A 20,855-nucleotide genomic window follows, 5' to 3' on the forward strand; every position below is an offset into this window, starting at 1 on the left:
GCACACTGTAGTCACCTGCACACGAGGTTAAGGCAGCCAGGACCACTTCCCTTAGGGGCAAGCACTGCAGCTGGACACCAGCTACTGGACCACAAGGTTTTTCTCCTTGATGGACTTGAGTTACTAAGCAGTTTTAGAAAAAGGCTGTTGGCTGACTTATGCTCAAATCTTAATAGGGAGTAGGACACTAAAGTTAAGAGACGTTTCTTAATTGCTTTTTAAAAATACAAGCTTATTAGTCTATAGCATAACTAGAAATGAAAATGAGCAGTTCCAGAGTTCAACCTCAGCAAAATATGGAAGGGATCCCCACTCTAATCCCTATTTAAAACAAACACACCCCTCAACAGTCTTTGATGCTGTATTTGATCAATCTCTGTATTTTTTTCTTACAGAGTGTGTGAATGGCTGTGGTATGGCAATGAATCCTCTCATGCTGCAGGAGGAGACCAGGACTTGCAGAGCACCAGGCAGATTGGATTTTTCACTGTGCTCTGTCCAGGTACATGTGGCAGACACTGGGCAGCCAAAGCTGCAAGGAAAATTTGCTCTTAACTGGAAGAGAAGGCAGCAGTGAGACCAGATTGTACAGAGTGGAAATTAGGCAGATGGGCACAGATAAGAGCCACTGGCACCTGGGATTCAGCTTCCGATTTGGGCCCCTGGCTCTGGTACCATTCCCTCCACCACCAATTTTCATCCTTACTCTCCAGCACTGGAATGTAAATATCCCCCTTCTTGCCTCATCTCTGAATTTACAGTGGCTACAGCCAGCAAATCTGTCCTGTGCATCTCCACAAACTGCTCCGGTTGGGGTGGAATTCCCAGGTTAAATGACATGTGCAGTGCAGCTCACCTCTGAGCAATGGGAAGAACACCAAGAAGCCTGCAGTGTTAAAAAGGAACATTTTATTGCAAGAGATTACAAACCTGGCACTATGGCCAAATGTTTCCATTACATCACAATTGCTACCCATGTATAGGCAACAGCACCTACAAAGCACGGTGGATTGAAATATCTGAAATCATAATGCAGTCAGCTTTTTAAAGTATCACCCCGAAAAGTTTGGGATTTTCTTTAAACAAACTCAAAACTATATAAATCTTTAAAATACGAATCTGGTGTTTAAATATCCAGGCCACTAACTACTGTTATAAAAAGTGGAAAAGTCTGTTAACCATAGTGCTGAACTAAAAAGGGTTTGTTCACAGCCCATAACCATTTAGTTAAAAGCAAATACTTGTTACTCACTGCTAATGTTCCCACATTTGTTCAGCCCAATTTATCTTATGTAGGTTTTCGGAATCAGGTAATTTAATGCATAACCCCTCTTTAAAGCACTGCAGGAAACCTAGAACCATAACTAGCTCAGGAAAAGCATCACACTCAAAAGCAGCATCGCATCTTCCCATCTCAGTCCTGTGACACTGACCTTTAGAAACTTTGGATGCTCTCCTCTGAGCCTCAGTTCATAACTCGTGTTTCTCCTGTGATCACTTACCTCAAAGAGCTTGGTGATTTCCCTGAGCATGGCTGAAACAGGAGAAATTAGTGCAGGCACACAGCTCAAACACGACCTGCCTGGCCCAGGACTCACACCCGACTGGCAGTGCCCCCCTCAGCACGGCCGTGCTCGCTCTCCCTCCCCACACCTACGGTCACAGTCCTTCCTCTCCCAGCAGGAGCAGCCAGCAGCTCATTTCCTGACACTGCTGCCTGGGGAAGGTGAGCCCTGAGGAAGAAGCTGGATCTGGAGCTGGACCCCCTCAGTCCGTGGGAGCAGCCCACCTCACACAGCTCCCCGAGCCACTCGGAGCAGTACTGGCCAAAGAGCAGTACCCGCCCAGCACGCCTTGTCTGCTCACCTCCATTTGCCAGGCGTCCAGCCTGAACACACTACCCCATGGCAGCAGCTACCGCGGGCACTTCAAATTATCACCTACCCAAGGCTCTGCAGAAACATCTTCTCAAGGAATGCAAGCAGAGTTTTAACTTTTGAAAGAGGATTTGGAAATATCACTGGGGCTAGGGAATATAGGCCATCATCTTAAGAAAAGTGTATGGGGGTGGTCTTTACAATTTTCCTGAGGCTACTACTAAAGAGACCTTTACCAGAAACTAGGATAACTTCAGAAACAAGTAGGACTGTGATAAAGAACCAAAATCAACCAAACAAAAAATCACTGTGCCACTGTAGCCTTTACCCCAAAGCAATCTAAGCCAACCTGAACAGACTAACACCTGTGTTTAGATGTGCAATTCTGGTGGAGGTCCAGCTCTTTAGCATGGACTGCCACAGAGCCCCTCAAGCCACATAACATCAGACTGGCATCACAAAGTGACTGATTTAATTTACCCTCTTCTACCACATTATTTCGAATTTTGGTAACTCCGGAGAGGAGGATTTATATTTCCTTGTAGATAATGATTAAAAAATACCTGTATTTCCAAACAAAAGAAACCAGGAAAACAAATAGTCCCACTTGAGGACTACAGGCTATGGACAGCTAATAGTACTCTATTTTTTTTTAAAGATTATTCAGCCTGTATCAACCACATATACAATTAATTTAATAATGAGAAGTATTCTAGAACTCGTACATATTTTTCGAATATACCACAAGGATCTGATGCCAGCAGGCCACACAGTTTGTCACTGAAAACTGCTCCTCATCAACAGAATCTCATTTTGGAAACTGATCAGCCCTAGAGCTCACTGCTCTTCAGACACAACCCTGAATTTTAGTATTATATAAAGAAGCTAACTATTGGGGTTTAATGAATTAAACAGAATTAAGTAGGGTTTTAAAAATTATTATTATTGATCTAGTAAGAGTTTTTTGCTAACGCAAAATTTTGCACAGTATGGCTTCACCTCACAAGCATTCTTAACAACACTAGATAAATATCATTTGCACTTAATTGATCTTTTCATTTGCTAAACAGCCATAAAACATGGTGCTCTCACAAGCACCTTTTTGGTGAGAAGGGTAAACAAGCACTCTATTAAAGCATTATAAACATTCAAGGTGATGTGATTACTTCCCTCTATTCTGTTTCAATACATTGCTTTAAATCTTCAGTTTTCACATCATATTAAAAAGTCCCACAAGTATCCACAAATTCAGAAATTTGTTACTCTGCATACACGATTGGTCTGCAATACACTTCAACATCCCAGTTATCTTTTCTAAAATCTCGAAAGCATGTATTCCTCCAGCCTTCAAATGTAACTATGTAGATTTTCCACTTACAAGAGAATAAATTTCAACAAGAAAGCTAAACTTAACTGTAGCAATTTGTACAGTTAAACACCTGACAGAACTAATTTAATGATAGCCCTGACAGAGCTAGGATGGCCTTGTCTGAGGCCTCTGTCTTGCACAGCTGTGCATTTTTAGCCCGTCTATTCTATCAGAACATTAACAAGCCTCATGTGTTAACTCTGAGCTCTGTGCATCCAGGAAGACAGACATTTATTCATACTTTCCACCAATCAAATGTAATGCGTCTGTGAACAATTCAGTTTATTGCAAGTAAATGTACTTTTACTCAAGATCATGAGAAGATTGTATTCTCAAGCAAGACAAATCAATTCCACAACTTAATTCACACAATGCAAATAAATGCTTCACATTATAGACATTTAGATTTTCTTTAAACCTTTTTATTTAGAGATTTTTCTGGTAAGGAGATATACCATAGGAAAGCAATTTCACTGGCAGTGAGGTATGTATATACTCTACCAAAATACTCCTCTTGCTTTAACTGCTTTTAACTTTATTTACATATAAAGAAAATATCAATGCATATCCTTGGCTTAACTACAGTATCTGTTACCCTATATGAGTAAAATGAAATGTTACTTGCATACAAAATTGATTTGTAGAGGAATCTAATTTAAACAAAAATCATGTTCTGAAGACAGTTTAAATGAACAAACACAATTCATCATGACCAAGACACCTGCACCATATTTCCATCCTCACAGCACATTTATTTCAATAATTCTGTAAGTAGGTCCTTAGCATGAGCATAGTGTTACAGTTTTCATACATATAATCACATCCAAAACAAGCTCTAAAATTTAAGTTGTAAACATTCTCTTCATATGTAGAAACATTTCAATCTGTGTTTGAATTTTCTAAAATGATCAATCTTTTAAACAGAATTATAAATGAAAAGCCTACTCTAACCGTGTAGTGAGCAATGCTTATTAGTACATTTCTACAGTGTTAAATAAAATAGTAGAGGCAAACTTCTGTAAGCAAGTCAGACTTTAAGTAAATTGTCATAAAAGTAACAAACTTGTTAACAAAAAGATGCTTTGTAATAAAGAAAGTTGGATTTAATCTACTATGATACAAAAACATAAGGGTAAATACCATCTTTGTTGACAAGTAGGAGGTAGCATGGATGCACCACTTTATTGTCAGTGAGAAATGCAACTGAAGTAAAGAATATTTCCTTACCACAAATTTCCAGTATTATGTACATATTTCTCTTAGAAATTTGTTTAAACAAGTTTCCCTCCACTTTTTAGTACAAAAAGCCTCATGTGATTTAAAAAAAACACTTACACACCTAGATAGAATAGTACTAATTGCCCTATTTGAACGAAACAGTCTCTTGAACTATGAAGTACATGGTATTTAATGCCCTAAGTTGAGTAAATTGTATTAGCAGTTCTTGGTATTATACAAAACACTACATACATACAAACAAAATATAATAGTATCTTATTTTACTATGTAATTCTTTTTGGAATAAACAGAATCTTGATTTGGGTAACACTGAAGAGAACGTGGTTTCTTTGTTTTATTAAATCTGTCTTTTAAGTACCCATGTGCAACAATTAAAAAATGGCTGCCATACATACAATGGTCTTGTATTGATAGTGAACACAGTAACTGACAAAAACATAATAAACCTTAAAAACACATCTTCCACCCTATATAAAATATAAAGACTACTTACTGTAACTGTTAAGTATTCAATTTATTTTGATGTTACTGTAATCCACTTCCTCTATTTTCTCTCTTTAGCATTTATAAACATAATTTAGTGTAGCAATTTATCTTAAAAAATGATGAAGTATTTCAAATTTACACCCAATTAAAATTTTAAATGCTTCTGTGTTCTATGATGCTGCTTCTGCCATCAGTAAAGAAAATGAAGTTTCAGTGATTGAAGCAGGCTTTTTAAGTAGTGATGTGACCTCAACCATGCCAGCTCCAGTCCGTGGAAGATTTGCGTTGACAATGTGTCGCTGCAAGTGCTTTATCCAGTCTTCTTGAACAGACAAAGGTCCTCGAAAGACCAGACCACAAAACCTATGCAAATAGTAAAATTAATCCATCAAGATACATCAATCTCTACTGAAAAATTATAAAATAAAGACAGTAAGAGGAAAGTCTTAATTTTCTTGAAGTTTGTTTCTACATGTTTTAGCTGAAAAACGTAGTAATTGAGTTCATTAGTAGTAACTGTGAGCACAAAACCCTGCAGCTTATACAACTAACATTCTCACACTTTCAATGCCAGTAATAACAATTTGTTGTTCTTCTGTAAGGTTTCTTTTGAATGATAGAGCATTACTCAGACATGACCAATAAGATTTTAGCTCAAGAAACAACCGGCAATTTGGATGTAACATCCAAATGTGACTTAATCAAATCCTCTTGTTCAAATTAACGAAAACGGACAATTCCTTTCCCCCCTTATTATTCAATTTAATCACAAACATTTACGAATACAATCACAAATCTTTTTATGACTAACATTAGTAAGCTCTTAAGAATGTATTCTTCCAATTAAAGTAACACTATGTACCTGCATCTGAGTATGTAAACTTCATCAGCACTATGAGGTAACGGCAGCATTTTCTTCTTGCTTCCAGATCTTGACCTTGACTTCTTTTGCTTACAGTCTAAAGCTAAGAAGAGAAATTTTCAAGTGTGAAAGTAATACTTCGTTGGGTATTAGTTATTCAGTAAGTATTCCCTATACCAAAAATGAAAAGGCATCTACCCTCCTTGTTTTTCTATATTTAATTATGATGTAAATCCAAAACAAGTACAGCGTATTCTAAGAAATACACTGGCAAAACATACGAAGCTGATTTTTTTAGCTTAGCATTGTGCTTGCTCTTTGAAAGATTAGATAATTGACATTCAGCATTAAACTGTTGTTTTAGTATCAGCAAGCACCTACAAACCTATTGCAGAATTATACAGAAGCAAAGCACCATTGGAAATTCCCTTTCATGCACAAAACACCGTCAAAATCTCAGAACTTGTTTTGTAGTTCAAGCACCATCATAAGACCACTCATGTTCAACCAAGTTACAACTTTTATGAAGTTGTAGCTTTCAGCTAGTACAATCAGGAATTTCTAGTTTGAATAAAACACCTGCCATTTGTTTTCAACACAAAGGAAAAATCTGTCCTTTTGTTCTAAGAATTTCAAATGAAGCTTCCCCTTCACTCCTGTCTGAATTCTAATGAAGCTTATAAAAAGTATGTATTAGTCCTTGGCAGTGGGAGCTGGTATTAGGACAATCAAGAAGGATGGTAAGGCAAATTCTTAAATTCAGTCTAAGCATTTAAAACTGTGTATGAAAGTAACGTGTGTGAACAGGAAATATATAGCAAATGAGTTCAGATAGCTTTGAGGTCTGTATCTCCCATAAACAAACGTAATGGGAGTCTGAAACAAAACCTGGAGATCCGAAGAAGCAGCCAAAGTGGGAGATTAAATGGAATTAATATTGTTATGATGCAAACAGATGATAAAGCTCAAGAAGTTTGTGACTGCTTGAACTGAGAAGTGTATCTAGCTACACTCTATTCCAAAACACAAGACACCAAAAATAGAACTCCAACACAAAAACTTTTTGCAAACAACCAGTTACATCACTTCAACAAAAACTCCACAGAAACCAGAAAGACAGTACCAGGTGGTATTCTTGATACCAAGAAGGCATAATGCTATGCTACTGAAGTGTCTTAACAGTAAAATGGGGAAAAAGAAATTGTTACACTTGGCTAAAGTTTTGACTCCTAGAATATAAAACAGAAGAAATAACTTCTTAGCATTCTGAAGCATAAGACATCATCTGGTGAGGTAAAACACGTTGATTTAAAAAACACACAGTCTTGATTGTATCCTTAATTTTTCTCATGCCCTCCAAACGAGCACCTCTCAAGCTTTTACTTTGTAGCCCAACTTTTAACTTGGTAGACCTACCAGATATATCCCAGTTCTATCCCCAGACTTAAGGATTCCTACCTATCTAAAATTCAGAATGAATTTCTGAGGTTTGAAGGTATCAGAGAACCAACAGAGTAAGTAGAAAGCAGACACCAACCTAGAGAGACTCCTTCAGATCAACATGAGGAAAATGAGGCTTAACAGCATTTTTTTTCTGACAGCAACAACAAAACCAGTCTAGATTAAAAGGCAATAACCCAAGGTGGCAGAGGGCAGAGAGAGAGAGAAATGGCCAAGATGCTTCTGGAAAAGCATCAACAGGTTCTTAATACTTTACTCTCTCACCAGAAATATATTCTTCACTTAATTAGGAAGAAAAAAGCTAATGATCATATCAGGTAGGAACTACCACATATATAAATATTTTACATACCACAATTTCAGTAACACCATCAGCAATGTAAGTAGGCAAAATACTGGAACCGACACCCATGCTTTGAAGAGAACTGTTTGTGTAAGGGGCAACTTATCTGCAGCAGTTATTACAGCAAAAGCTTTGCCTTTGCCAATTTTGTGGAACATCATGGGAAGAAGGGAAACAGAAGTCGGTATTACCAGAAGGTAAACATGTCCATGAGTTGAATCTGATGACAGTTAGTTGATGTCAGTTTATACGCGTGGAAAAAAAAAGAAGCAGTAATGACAACAGATTCCTCCTAGAGAGGCCAACCTGCATTTGGAACAAGAACTTGCTGATTTCCTTGATGTTGGCAAAGACATTCTCATCAAGAAATTTGATTCTATTCACATACATCTGGAGCATTTCAGAGACCCTTCTCTTCCCTATAAGACCTGGACTGGTCTTCTGCAACAGATTCCTGACACCTAACGTTTGCGTGTGTGTATAATCTTCTTAATCTTCTAAAAAAAAAAAAAACCCTCTCAACTACTGTGCAATCAAACAACAGCAACAGTGACAGAAATTGCCATAATGAACCCAGAGAGGTAGTTTCTACTTCCTTGAAAGATACCTTTTCCACAAACAGTGAGAAAACAAGGAAAACAAAATAAATGGCATGTTCTCTGAGCCATTTATGATGGAGGCTCTATATAAGGAAATTCTAAAACAAAGAGAAGAAAATATCATCGTAAATGACCATGAAAAATAATTCAGATTATGCTATGAATTCTCAGAGAAACTTAGCTAAATTTGAAAGTAGATTTGCCCAAGCAAGAAGCTGTGATAAAAGACAGAAAACACTAAGAACACTAAGCCCATGTTCTGTAAGGGTCATTTTTTGTGCCCTTTGTCTTCTGAGATAGTGAACATATTCTTTCACATTTTAGGGAGCTCAAAACAGCACCAGTATATTTAGAATTTACTCCAGTGAAGATGGAGAGAGAAGAAGGAAGAATATCCGAGTAAAGCTCATTGAAAACTACAATTCAAACAGCAGTTAGGAGGCATGTGTAACTATAATCACATTAATTTTTGTTCATCCAGAGAGCAACAAGTTTAAATAAAGTCACATGCACACTCTTGAGTACTCTGTTGGTACGATGTTTACAAGTGGCTGCAAACATCAAGCACATCAAACAACTGCCTCAGCCATTGTCTCCCCATAAATTAGCCATGTTCTGACCAAAACTCAGTTGCTGCTTTTTCTATGCCTTTACTGTAACAGAACATGACCTCTTCAGAAAGTATATTTTTATCATGCCTGGGAAGAGACCAAGGATAATTTAGCTCTAGTAAGCCGCATGGAAACTGCAGCAAACTGCTAAAGAGATGCAGGAATTACCTAACACTTAGTTTGTAATTTTAACAGCTTATGAACTATCATTCCTCATTCTCCCTAAAGGCCTACTTCTTTTCAGAAGAACTCTCTTTCTTTCAAATTTGGCCACCTGGTGTTTCCTAGTTGATAACTGAAAAACTTATTGTAAACAACCAGTCACATCACTTCTTCAAACTGCTGATACAACATGACAGAGAAAAAACAATTTAAAACAAAAGACTATCAAACTTTGGAGGAATCTCCTTGAGATACTTATGTACAATTTCAGAGCACACTACTTCAAAAAACATATGCTAGGTAGAAACACTGTGTACAAAAACCTCTACGACAACTTGTCAAGAAAGACTACAAGCAGATGGACATAGGAGGTTACAATGAGCATGACCAAGTGAATTAGACAGGTCACAATTACAGGCCCTTTCATGCCATGACATTTGGTCTGCAGCTCCAAATTAAAATGCTCGGCTTCCTGATGTCCCCCAAAACGAAATGTTTCTTATTTCAGGAAACCTGAAGCTGGGTCTTTTATTCAGACTTCATTACCTTTGTGAAAGTGTACGTAAGCTAAAACAAGTTGAGTAATTGACACAGAAATGAAACTAATTAACCATTTGAAAACACTGCCAATTGAAAAGTAAAGAATAATGAACTATCTTTCATTTTCATCTTACATTTAGTCACTAATTTTTAAAATTCAATCACTTGCACATCCTCATCATTACTACACAGTTACATTAAAAAGTACATTAAAAAGCCCCTCCTATCATTTGCTCCCTATAGGATTTTATAGGATACCGAAAATGAGCTCGTCATGCCAGCGGATTCGTTATGACTGTAACAGCACAGAACAATCACACACAAAGCCAGTGGAGCTCAGATTTCTGTGTACCTGATACGCCTCCACCACAAGCAGCCCAAAGGCACAAGTTTGACAAAACAACATTTGAAATTATTTGAACACACAGTAGCCATCATGAACTGCTACCTCAGGCACACTGCTGGCTTGAAGGCCAGACTCCTTGGTCTGTACTTTTATTTTTCCCTCCCAAACTTCTGACAAAGTAGCTTCCACCTACAGAAGCAGAGACCAAAGAAGAAAGTAGTGACTCCCAGAAGATGAAAGTCAGTAAGAAAAGACTGAGTATGTGAAAAGAGTTAATAAAGAGAAGATGGAAAAAGCAAGTGTGCAAGAAAGAATCAAGAGACTTAGGAAGGCCCAGGGCAGGAGGGAGCAAGAGAATCCCAAAGAGAAAAAAAAGGAAAGGAAGGTGAATATACAACTATAACGAAGAAGAGTGAGATGCATTTTGAAGACTTTGTGTAGGTTTGTCCCATGGTCTAAAGATACTCAGAAGAAGCAAGTTGACCACCTGATCTGAGAAACACCAATGTGTTGCCATACATCAAAACACGTATAAAAGAAAATTAACATCTACTCAAGATGAGCAATTAGATCATTACATTTAAAAAATTGGACTGAATAACAACAAAAAAGCTCCAGCCCGATATCTGAAGACAGGTATTTCCTCTACAGCAGATCTATACTGCACTGGTATAGGCACAAATAAAGTTTAATAAAGACTAGCCTCAAACAGCCTAGGAACTTTCACTTCTAGGATGTTTTTCTTGAGTCCATTCTCCAAAGCTACCATTATGCTTAACTATGTCTACTATACTACCAGAAGTGTCAAGTTGTATTTGAAAAGAAAAACAGGCTAAGATTTAACTAAATATGATGACATGACTGACTGAAGAAGCAGGGCATCTGCTAGAAGAACAATATGGTAACAGTCAATATCAAAACCACGTGCAGACAAATGGAAATTCTGAGACTAGTACATAAGCTAATGTAATGCCTCACTTTAGTGGCATGCAGAGATCACATATTTCTCATGTATTTCTCCTAATAAACAGTAGTGCCTAGATAGGTCCCATGACAACTGCCAGATAAAAGAATTACAGGATTCATGCTTAGACACCATTATTTTATTACAGCAAGAAACTGAGATAATTATTCAACTGATGTGATTTATTTTTGGTAGCTTTGTTTGCTTTAGAAGATATAAGAAAAGCTTAATGAGAAGGAACATGTATAAACATGTCCTCATTGTCTACATACAATGGCATTGAAGGTTCAGCTGTGGCTGAGGCCCAACTGAAGACATCTTGAAATTGTTCTCAAGTGCAACCACCTTTTAATAAGAAAACCTGAGATCTACCCAAGAGCAACACTCATAACAAGGGTGTACTTGTGTGTACTTTAAAACTGGTGTGTACTAGTGAAATCTTGCATTAAAATAATTCTCTTCACAAAACTTTTGAAGTGGAACATCAAATAGAACAACTGTTTAAAAGCGTATTTTTTGGTCTACAAGCCTTGCGTTAAGATTGCTTGAATGAGAAGGCAATGAGCAGAGTTTACAACCCTCAGAGTTGCAGCAGAGTAAAGACTACAAATATACACTGGCTGCATGATGTTATAGCCAGAACTCAACACTGACTCCTTAAGTCAATGATTTCAGTGACAGGCATTTATTCATGGTATAAATTATTTATCTGGCTTAGCTCCAGCTTCTGAGAGCAAAAAATTTTTTTTTCTAAACTTTTGTTTCTAGCCTTCTATTTAAACTTTCTTTCTAACATCATTTTGTTTCCAGCCTAATTCAAAACCAACTTCTAAGTCCAAATATACAAGACTCATGAGTTTTCTTTCCATTTTTTTAAGAAAGTGGTAATTCTTCTGATGACTATGCAACTACTTCACTAGCAAAATACATTTTTTAGAAAAAACAAACATAAATCCCTGAAAGTACCTAAACAAGCTCCCTTCACTTTTCCCACTTAGCAAAAGGGAAGCTAGGTACAAAGTGCTTGTCCAGAATTCAATCTCTGTGTACTATCCTGTTTGCCACTGTCTCCTTCACTGAATTACTGTTAAGATATTAATGTGCAATTTAAATATATAGCTATTGAAAAATACTTCCTCAGTAAGTATGTAAGAAAAGGAACTTACCACAGGGTTAATATCAAATCACAGCAGTGGTAAATGAAGTTCACTATCATCACCCTTCTACTGGATAAATATGAAAATTTTCAGAATCACTGACTAAAGACATATTCTTCTACATGTTAGGTATTACTGCACCTGCTGACTTCCTTCCAAATCTGCTTTATTATGGCATTAATGTAGTGCAACATAAGACCTGGCAGCCACAGGCCCATATTATAAAAATACTTATTTTAGCCTTCTACAGAACAAGTCTGCTACTCAGTTTGTCATTCTTAGCATAATGAACTACATTTGCAGATAAAAAAAGGATTATGCATTTTCCAAGAGCGTTATGTAAAAGTCTGCGTTTGTTGACACAGAAAACTGATGGTTGCCCTTCTTAATTACAGAGTATTTCAGGCTTCATATCTCCAAATTTTCCTCATTATACTGCATCTCTGCTCCTCAATTTGCTGTTATTCATGTGAAGTCCCACTAATCTCAGCAATAGTCCAAGTAAACTCAGAAACTGCCTACAGCCAAGCAAGCCGCAGGTCTCTGAAAACAAGTCAAAATATGGCATATTAGAAGAATTTAAAAATTAAGTGTGGTTTAATAAAAAATATTAATAGCAGTGCCCAATGCTGTACTACCCTCATTCAATGTCAGAGCAGGTAGTTTTTGGGTTATGAGCCAAACAAGATATGAAACCAACTACATACAGTATGTTAGAAATATACAAAATGTAAAACTACTTGCTTTTCCTATTTTACTGAAGTATTCTTTGCAATTATACGTACTAGACAATAAAAACTACTTGCACTGTTGCCATTTTTTTTTCTCCCCACCACTCTCATTTCCAAGACACTTTAGAATACTTCATTAGAAGGCAAACTATCTGGTTTGGAAGTTGTAATATCATAGGAGAATGAATTTAATCAACCATCTCTTAGTTTTGCTTACATACCTTAAGTGTTGGATCCAAAATCAAAGACTAAGAATGAAAATCAGACATGAGAGTGGACAACAGCAACATACGTTTTCTTACAAGTTGCTGAAGTTTTATGGCAAATAAATCGTTTACCAGCAGAAGCTTCAAAATAATTTTGAATTAACAAATGCTTTTGTCCAGTCTGATGAAGAAAATGTATCATAGACAGACTTGCTTTTACATCTGTAACAAAACATACCTGTCCCAGTCAAAAGTCCAGCACTCTTCTTTCGTGCATAAGCGCGTAAGTGGTTGGACAGGCTAACAGCACTTGTAAACGTCGTATTGCAATGCACACACGTTCTAAGCTTCACAGGCATACCTATCATTCAAAAGAAAACTATAATCCAGTTCTCTCTTCAAAAAATGAAATTCTCAAAGCGTTGTAAAAAGTTTTCTGCAATAAAGATGGTTTAAAATATATTCACTGCATTGACGCGATTGTTTAGTATATTAGAAGGATCCAAGTTAACCGTTATTAGTTTTCCACCTAGTGCTTTAAGCCAAACCGTGTTATTCGAAAAAGAACAGAAAGGAGGCAACTTGAGCCAGGTAGGCTACTCTGCATTTAATACCTACTACCAAGCTCCTACAGATCTCCACATAATGAAGCTCTAATTCCAAAATATAATCCTGCAATTTGAATAGCACAGTTCTGTTGAGAAATTTCAGAGTTTTCAGAATTTCCAATAAAGAGAATTTGAAAAGTCAAGTTGACAAAGTGGCAATTAAAAGTGTTTTACCCATAAGACCAAAGTGCTCAGTATTAAAATTAGGCTGCTGTTGAAGGCTCAGAGAAAAAGGTGGTAAAACACACCACTGAACAGCTGTTAGACAAAACATTTTGTTCAGTGCATTTTCTATTCATTACATTAGATGCACAATTGATAATGAAAATAAATGATTTGAAGTTTTTTGCTAAAATATTTGTGCTAAATAAATATCAACAAAGCAACATGCTATTTATCACACGAAAACAATCAAACAATACTGAACTCCTCACTTACAGACAAAGAAACCATTATAACTTATCTCCTGCTCAACTTCACCATAACATTTCTCCCTGCATGTTACCAAAGATATATTGTTTTGGTCAACTAATATTTCAGGCTCTCTACTAATAAATTATTAGAAGAATAAATGAAAAACCTAAAACTACTCAGCTGAAAAGTCTCTGCAGGAAAGAAAGAATGCTATTCTCCAGCAGCCCACAGAAGACATGCTGTTTTTTCAGGCAAGTTATAGAAGAAGAACACCTGGCTGGTAAAAGCCTTTTTAAAACTAAAACCAGAATTAGGAATATTTGCCCTTTTTAGGAAAACGAGAAGATTTTCAACTTGATGTTAAATATTTTCTTATTAACTCAACTGGCACAGTGCGTTAGTTATCAAATTCTGTTACCTCAGCCACAGAAAACTATCGGGCCCCATTCAGAACTGTTAGTACTATGCGAGCGTATGTTTATTTTTACTTGGTTGTTCATCACAACCAAACAGGTTCTACCTAGTACTGAGCAGTAAATATTACACAGAAAGCAAAACACAGTGTCAGGTTTGGCAAGCTATTCCATGAGCATTGTTTTTCAAATCATTAAACCTGTCAGATACACTTCCTTTATTAAGCAATCTCCAGTCTTAAGGGACAACCACAGACGTACAAAAGACGTAAAATGTAATTCTTTCCCACTTCTACTATGTCATTTTAGGAAGCCACCTTTCTTAAGAGATTTATTGCCACACTTTTATAGCCCCCTAAAAGAACTTCTGAGCACATCAGATTGCTGGGGTTTTTTGTTTAAAGGAAGAAAAGAATATAGGTGAAAAAGTACTAGGCACTGCCAGTTTTACTAACCTGGTTAATAACAAGAAAAGAAACAGCACCAAAAAAGTCAGGGGTATAAAAATAAGAACCTGCTCCTCAAACTAGAGAATCCTGCAGCATTGGTGGCGTCCAACCAAGAAAACCAGTAAATGCAACCTCTACATACATATTAAAAAGGATGTTGTAAGAGTTCCCCAAGACTAGAAATAATTCTCATGTGACAAGTAAGTTAAAAACATCACCCTAAGAGCCTGCTCTAATAGAGTCTGTATACTAATAGTACACAGAGTATCTAGGAAGTTGATTGTAGAATTGTTCGATTAGCACAATTCTCAGTGGAAGGACAATCTAGGTCCTTAATGGTCAGAGGCTGTGCTTTGGAAACCTGCTGGCTACAACTGTATGCCAACAGAGCTTGAACCAGCACAGGTTGTCACTCAGGATAGACAGGCCCTAAGCAAGCATGAGTTTTTCACAATAGCCACAATTTGCAACAAACAAGAATTAATCTATGTTGTAAGAGTATGTTGGCCTAAAACCATCAAAATTAGTTGACAGTGATTTACCAATTTGCAGTAATGGTATCAACAGTTCTGTTAGTTTGAGCAAATGCTGCCTTGCACAAACCTTGAAGACTTAAATGCAGTATTCCCCAACCAGCTGTTTTAACGTCCAAAACCGGGGTTGCAAGCCCAAACATTTCAGAACTGTTATTCTACTAAATGTGCATGGACACTTCAACTTGTTTACTGCAGGATGTCTTCTTCCTTACTGAGGCTCACTTTCTGTCTGCTTTCAATTTGCATGCCCAGTCATATGCAGAACAGGAACTAAATTCCATGCAAAAACCCTTCAGTGCTGCTGAGGGGTTTTTTCACTTTAGGAAAAACATGTCAGAAAAATTTGCTGTGCTACCTCTCGCAGTCAAGTGTCCTCTGGAAATGAAACAAGAATTAAATGAACAGAATCTCAAATAAAATACTCTGCACTTGCACATTTTCTATGAATTATATAATTCTTTGGAAATGTTGTCAAGAAACACCTTCTTACCTGACTGCATAGTCAAGTCCATTTTTTGCGGCTGATACATCAATGGACTGTCTTCATTTAATGGAAGAACACATTTCTGAACAAACCTCTTTCTTGCAGTTTGATTATGAATCTTTTGAGGGGAAATATCAGGATTCCTTTCTTCTCCTAACCTCTTGTTTTTCAGGAGTTCTATCAGTGTAAGTGATTGATTTCTTTTTTCATCATGTAGCACTGCTTTTGCTTCATCACATTCATTTAGGAAACTCAGCCCTTCTTCCTCCGATGCAGACACAGATATATCTTCAGTCTTTAGGCCATTATGGTATGCTTCAAGAGGTATAACATTCTGAGATAAAAAGTCATCATTTGATGCAAATTTCTGAGCAACAAATGGTCTGGGAATAATACGGCGACTGTTCAAAGCCTTTAGGATTTTTTCATACTTCTCTTCATTTTGCATCATCTCATTCAGAACACAGATGGGAGATTTGTGTGCGTCCCACTTGGTTTTGCCAAGCCTCTTCAGGTGTCCTCGCACATGATTAGACAATCCAATTTTAGTATCAAACCAGCCACCACAGAGCTGACATGTATGCTCAGAGGAAGTTTCAGATTTCTCAATCGCTACAAAGAAAATAATTATAATGTTTTTTGACAATTATATACAGTTAAATATGACAACTGCAAATCATGAGAAGAGAGGCTTTACAACAAGATAAAGCAAGTCTTGCTCAGTGCTCAGTAAACCCCTTTGTCCCCCCCTTTACTTCGTACCCAAATAAAAAAACAAATCTTACCTTTTCTGACACGTTTAACAGGAGTCCCTGTTCCAGCTCTTTTAAAATGTTGCATTTTGTCACTTGTTGCTATCTGTTCTGGTGAAACAACATGACGAGCTTCATAGCTTAGTCCAGCTCTGTGAAGATGTCCTCTGACATGATTGGACAAGCCAACACCTGTTTCAAAGGTTGCTGGACAGTACGGGCACGACTTCTTTTCAAGTGACAAATCAGTCCAATGGAAAACTGAATTATGCTTTGGCAATGCTGATCCTACATTTTCTAAATTCTGAGGATCATGCAAATCATGCAAGAAGTTACTACCCTCAGCATCTTCGTAATACTCAAAATAAAAGCCATCATTCTGCTCATAACCAAGTGAAGATTTATCAGCAGCTTCATTATCTTCAATTTTACCTTTGAATATGGGGAATAGGTTTACATGCTCCTGATTAATATCACTGTAAGATTCATCCTCCACAGACTGTGTAGTGTAATCACATAGTTCAACATTTTCCCATGAACTCTCATCCTCCGTTTCATAGCTGTCTTTTTTTTCAGCAGAGTTTAGTTTCTGTAAAACAACAACAGTCATTTTATGCAGAAAATCTGGATAGCAATCCAAATCATCTCCTGTAACAGAGCCTTCCCTCTTGGATTCTTTAACCACTCTTTTTACAGCTACATGTCTATGATCTTTACAGCCTTCTGCCCTTTTGCAATCAAGGCTATTTGAATCCATGACAAAACAATTATTACTTGATGAAGAAAATAAATGTAAAGCACTGACAGATTTGGACTCTTCCTTTTTTAAATGCAAAGGGTAAGAGTCACTAGATTTTTTAATTATCCTGTAGTTTTCATATTTGTGTCTATACAAATAATTACTTTTTTTGACACTAGCTTTCTGCTTTGCTGCTTGATGAAAACATTTACGTTTTTGGTCAATGCTACTTCTAATAAAAAAGTTCTTGTTTGTAGAATTTAGATTGCACACACTTACAGATGTCTGTGAAACGCTTTTCCGAGCCTTCTGTATCCTGTAGGGTCTCTTGTGAAGTTTTGTGAAGTTACTGGACTGTGAAGTAGAGCCAAATGATCTTTTTACATCCTGTTTTAAAGCAGAGTTCTTTGGAAAAGTAGAAGAATGTTTGATCAACTGTTTTGTCCTGCTGCGAAAATCTAAAGATTCCTCCATTATGCTGCCTTTTCTTTTCTCTAGTCTAAGATGGCTACCAAAGGGATCAATGCATGATGCTGAATGCAAATATGCCATGTGTTTTTTTAAAATGCTTCTAGCTGAAGTAGCAAACGGACACAGCTTACACATATATGTCGATGACTTTCTCGAGGATCCTAAATAAGGATCTTTCAAGGATGCCTTTTTCTGGGTTTTTCTCTGGGATAAGTCACTACCAATAATTGAACATTTGACTACTGCTCCATGAGCGATCCCTCGATGGCATTCCAACTCATTTTCTGTCACAGCCATGAAATTGCATTCCTCACAACAATAATACCTTTTATCTTTTTCATGGGTCTTTGCATGCTGCACAAACGTTTTGGGACAATTGGTACCAAATACACACTGTGGGCATTGTAACCGTGCACTCCTACCCTCATCCTGAAGTTCTTTCAGCTCACGGATTTCTTCCATCAGTTTCTGCCTTCTTTCCTGGTGAATTATCATATGTTTAAGAAGTGAATTACGATCTCGAAATGTCCTTCCACATTCCCTACATGCGTAGGGCCTGGGGACATTGAGATGCCGGAAATGACTGTTCCCATCTAAATGGTACATCATATGCCTATGCAGGTGTTTCTTCTCTCTAAAATTCACATTGCACTTTGTACAGGGATAAAATGATGGTTCATCAGTACTAAAAGTAGATGGTGGTTCAGAATCATTCTCTTCACATTTGTTTTTCAAAGTATTGGATAGAAAAGTGCTAGTGTGAACAGGAGAAGTATCTTCTGCACAGTTACTAGTGGGACTATAAATGAGCTGCTGGATACCATCAACAGTTTCCAGCTCTTCATCTGTGGATTCAGGCTTTACTTTACTCAACGAATATTTCTGTGGTTCTACTATTTGTAGTTCCTCATTCTGCTCTAAGAATTCAACATTTAATAGTTTTGATTTACTAGGAATACAACTGGTATCATCAAAACAGTCTTCAGTATAACGTGTTATTTTACTAACATCCATTTTCCTTTTTCGCTTCTTTTCTATCCCTACCTTACAGTGAATGGGAGACTTCTCTGCTGTTTCTTCATTTGTCATAAGAAACTGTATAAACTCTTTTTGTGGATCCCAGCTAGGATCACACCCCGATCTGAAGTCACCTGTACCTGAGGAAATGCCTGTTAATGTATCAACACAATCATCTTTTAATAGTAAATTTTTATCATCCTCACAAACTTCTACTTGGTCTACTAAAGTGCTATCTACACTGTTTCCTACTGTTTTCTGTGAATCACAACCAGTTGAAGCAGAGGTAGGTAGATTTTTAATGGAATGAGTCAGGTTCTTAGCATGTGCTACATCAGGTAACAAAAATAAAACTTGGTGCTGATTTGATTTCTGTGTTGTACTCTTTGCAGGCAGCTGAAGATCATGAACCACTGTCAAAGTTGAGCAGGAATCTGTGAGATGACCTCCAGGCTGTCCAGTGGTTAATGAAGCACTGCCTTTATTCATAATGGAAGTCTTTGTTGAGGTGGAGTGTGAAACTGGTCCATTAACAGCAGTTCCTCTAGACAACATGAAGTTTTCACTAGAAACAGTAGGAGCACCAGTGTGTATAAATAGAGAAGCCTGGCCTCCACTTAAGGCTTTTTCAGATCTGTCCCTTGATAGCTCCTCAGTCAGAGTCAATGTGTCACTCTCTTCTGGTTTAGGAATGCCACCTTCTTCCTCAGATACAAAATTATCATCACATAGGATTTCTTCTTCTTCTTTAGCACCAGTGACACCAGTATTTATTTCTAAATCATCCATATTGCTGGTCTGTCCATTAAATACATTTATACTAAAAAAGAAACAAGAAAAAAAATCAGACAATTGCAGAAATAAATAATGACAACTTTAATTTACAGCTTTTCTTCAGGATCACTCTTCACACTGTAATCTAAAAAGATGTTTTGAACTTTTCAAAAATCTACTTTTCATTTAGGATATCCAGGACATTTATAGTGAATCAATGAAGCAATAAAATACACTTTTTAAAATATGCAGTATTAATAACCATACATAAACTAATCACTGCCAAATATCCCAGTTTAAAGAAGCCTAAGACCTACACACAAGCAAGATGGGGAAATTTAGATTGCAAAACAAACTCAAATACATTCTCTATGTACATAAATACAGTTTATCTTCAGTTGTTCTGCAAAAGTCAAAGTCAAGAGTAAAGGCTACCTAGACATCTACAAGCTATTTTGGGTTTTTTCAAGACATACTTTCTTTAGGAAATTAAAACAGTCTTTACATTTCTCAAGGTAGCACTTTTTTTGAAGTACTTCCATACAATTGACCTGATGCTAAATGGAAGCCTGCAGAAGGAAAAAACACAATAAAGCTGATTTTGAGCATCTGATTAGTGACAGAGACACAGCAAAGCATCAAACTCACTGAGTTAACTAGATGTCTTCCTATTATCTTCTTACAAAAGGACTCTCCTTGCTTTAAAACAAATCCTATTTGCTTATAAGGTTATTTTAAACTATAAGGAAATCAAACAACATCTTATCAAAGGTGAGGAAAAAATACTCTAAGAACAAAACATTTCATTAGGATTTACCTACCAGATGAAGTCACCGTGTTGAATCCAGAGCATGACACTAACAATATCTTCCAGTACAGAGAACTACTGTTAATTCTGTTAATTAATTACTGTTAATAAATACTGTTAATTAATATCAATTCCCTGTGGATGGCCTTGTCTTTCTACAAATGACTTCTATTCATATATCAAATCATCTATTCAATGCTCAGCAAGCACAAATAGTTGCCTACACATGAAAATCAATGTGTGACCTGGCATTCACTTTTCATACGGGTCCTCAGAACACAGGGAGCATAACACATTAAAACATTCATCTAGGAGTCAGGACATCTATATTTTACAGAAATCAAGTCTTTTACCCTTAGAGAGTACTACTCACTTTGATCTTTTGGGGGTTTGATTCCTGTAATCACATAGTTTCAGTTACTAATTAACATTTTGAA

General features: G+C 36.9%; 1 protein-coding gene across 6 annotated transcripts in view; it reads right to left on the reverse strand.

Annotated features, from left to right (window-relative positions):
- Positions 1-889: 889 nt before the first annotated feature.
- ZNF644 (zinc finger protein 644) overlaps positions 890-20,855 on the reverse strand; it is a 51,686-nt gene continuing 31,720 nt past the window's right edge. For 3 of the 6 annotated variants that reach the window (XM_088169954.1, XM_088169956.1, XM_088169955.1), the window contains exons 4-8: positions 16,643-19,656; positions 15,864-16,469; positions 13,192-13,314; positions 5,834-5,936; positions 890-5,334 (exon numbers count right to left, since the gene is read on the reverse strand). In XM_088169954.1, the coding sequence (XP_088026080.1) occupies positions 5,142-5,334; positions 5,834-5,936; positions 13,192-13,314; positions 15,864-16,469; positions 16,643-19,625 (4,008 nt within the window). In that variant the 5' untranslated portion in view covers positions 19,626-19,656 and the 3' untranslated portion in view covers positions 890-5,141. Of the gene's footprint in view, positions 5,335-5,833; positions 5,937-13,191; positions 13,315-15,863; positions 16,470-16,642; positions 20,108-20,855 lie in introns of those variants that run through there. The other 3 variants (XM_088169959.1, XM_088169957.1, XM_088169958.1) reach the window with 3 other exon arrangements.

The sequence above is a fragment of the Sturnus vulgaris genome, chromosome 9, assembly GCF_052056855.1.
Source record: "Sturnus vulgaris isolate bStuVul1 chromosome 9, bStuVul1.hap1, whole genome shotgun sequence".
In the NCBI taxonomy this organism is placed as follows: Eukaryota; Metazoa; Chordata; class Aves; order Passeriformes; family Sturnidae; genus Sturnus; species Sturnus vulgaris.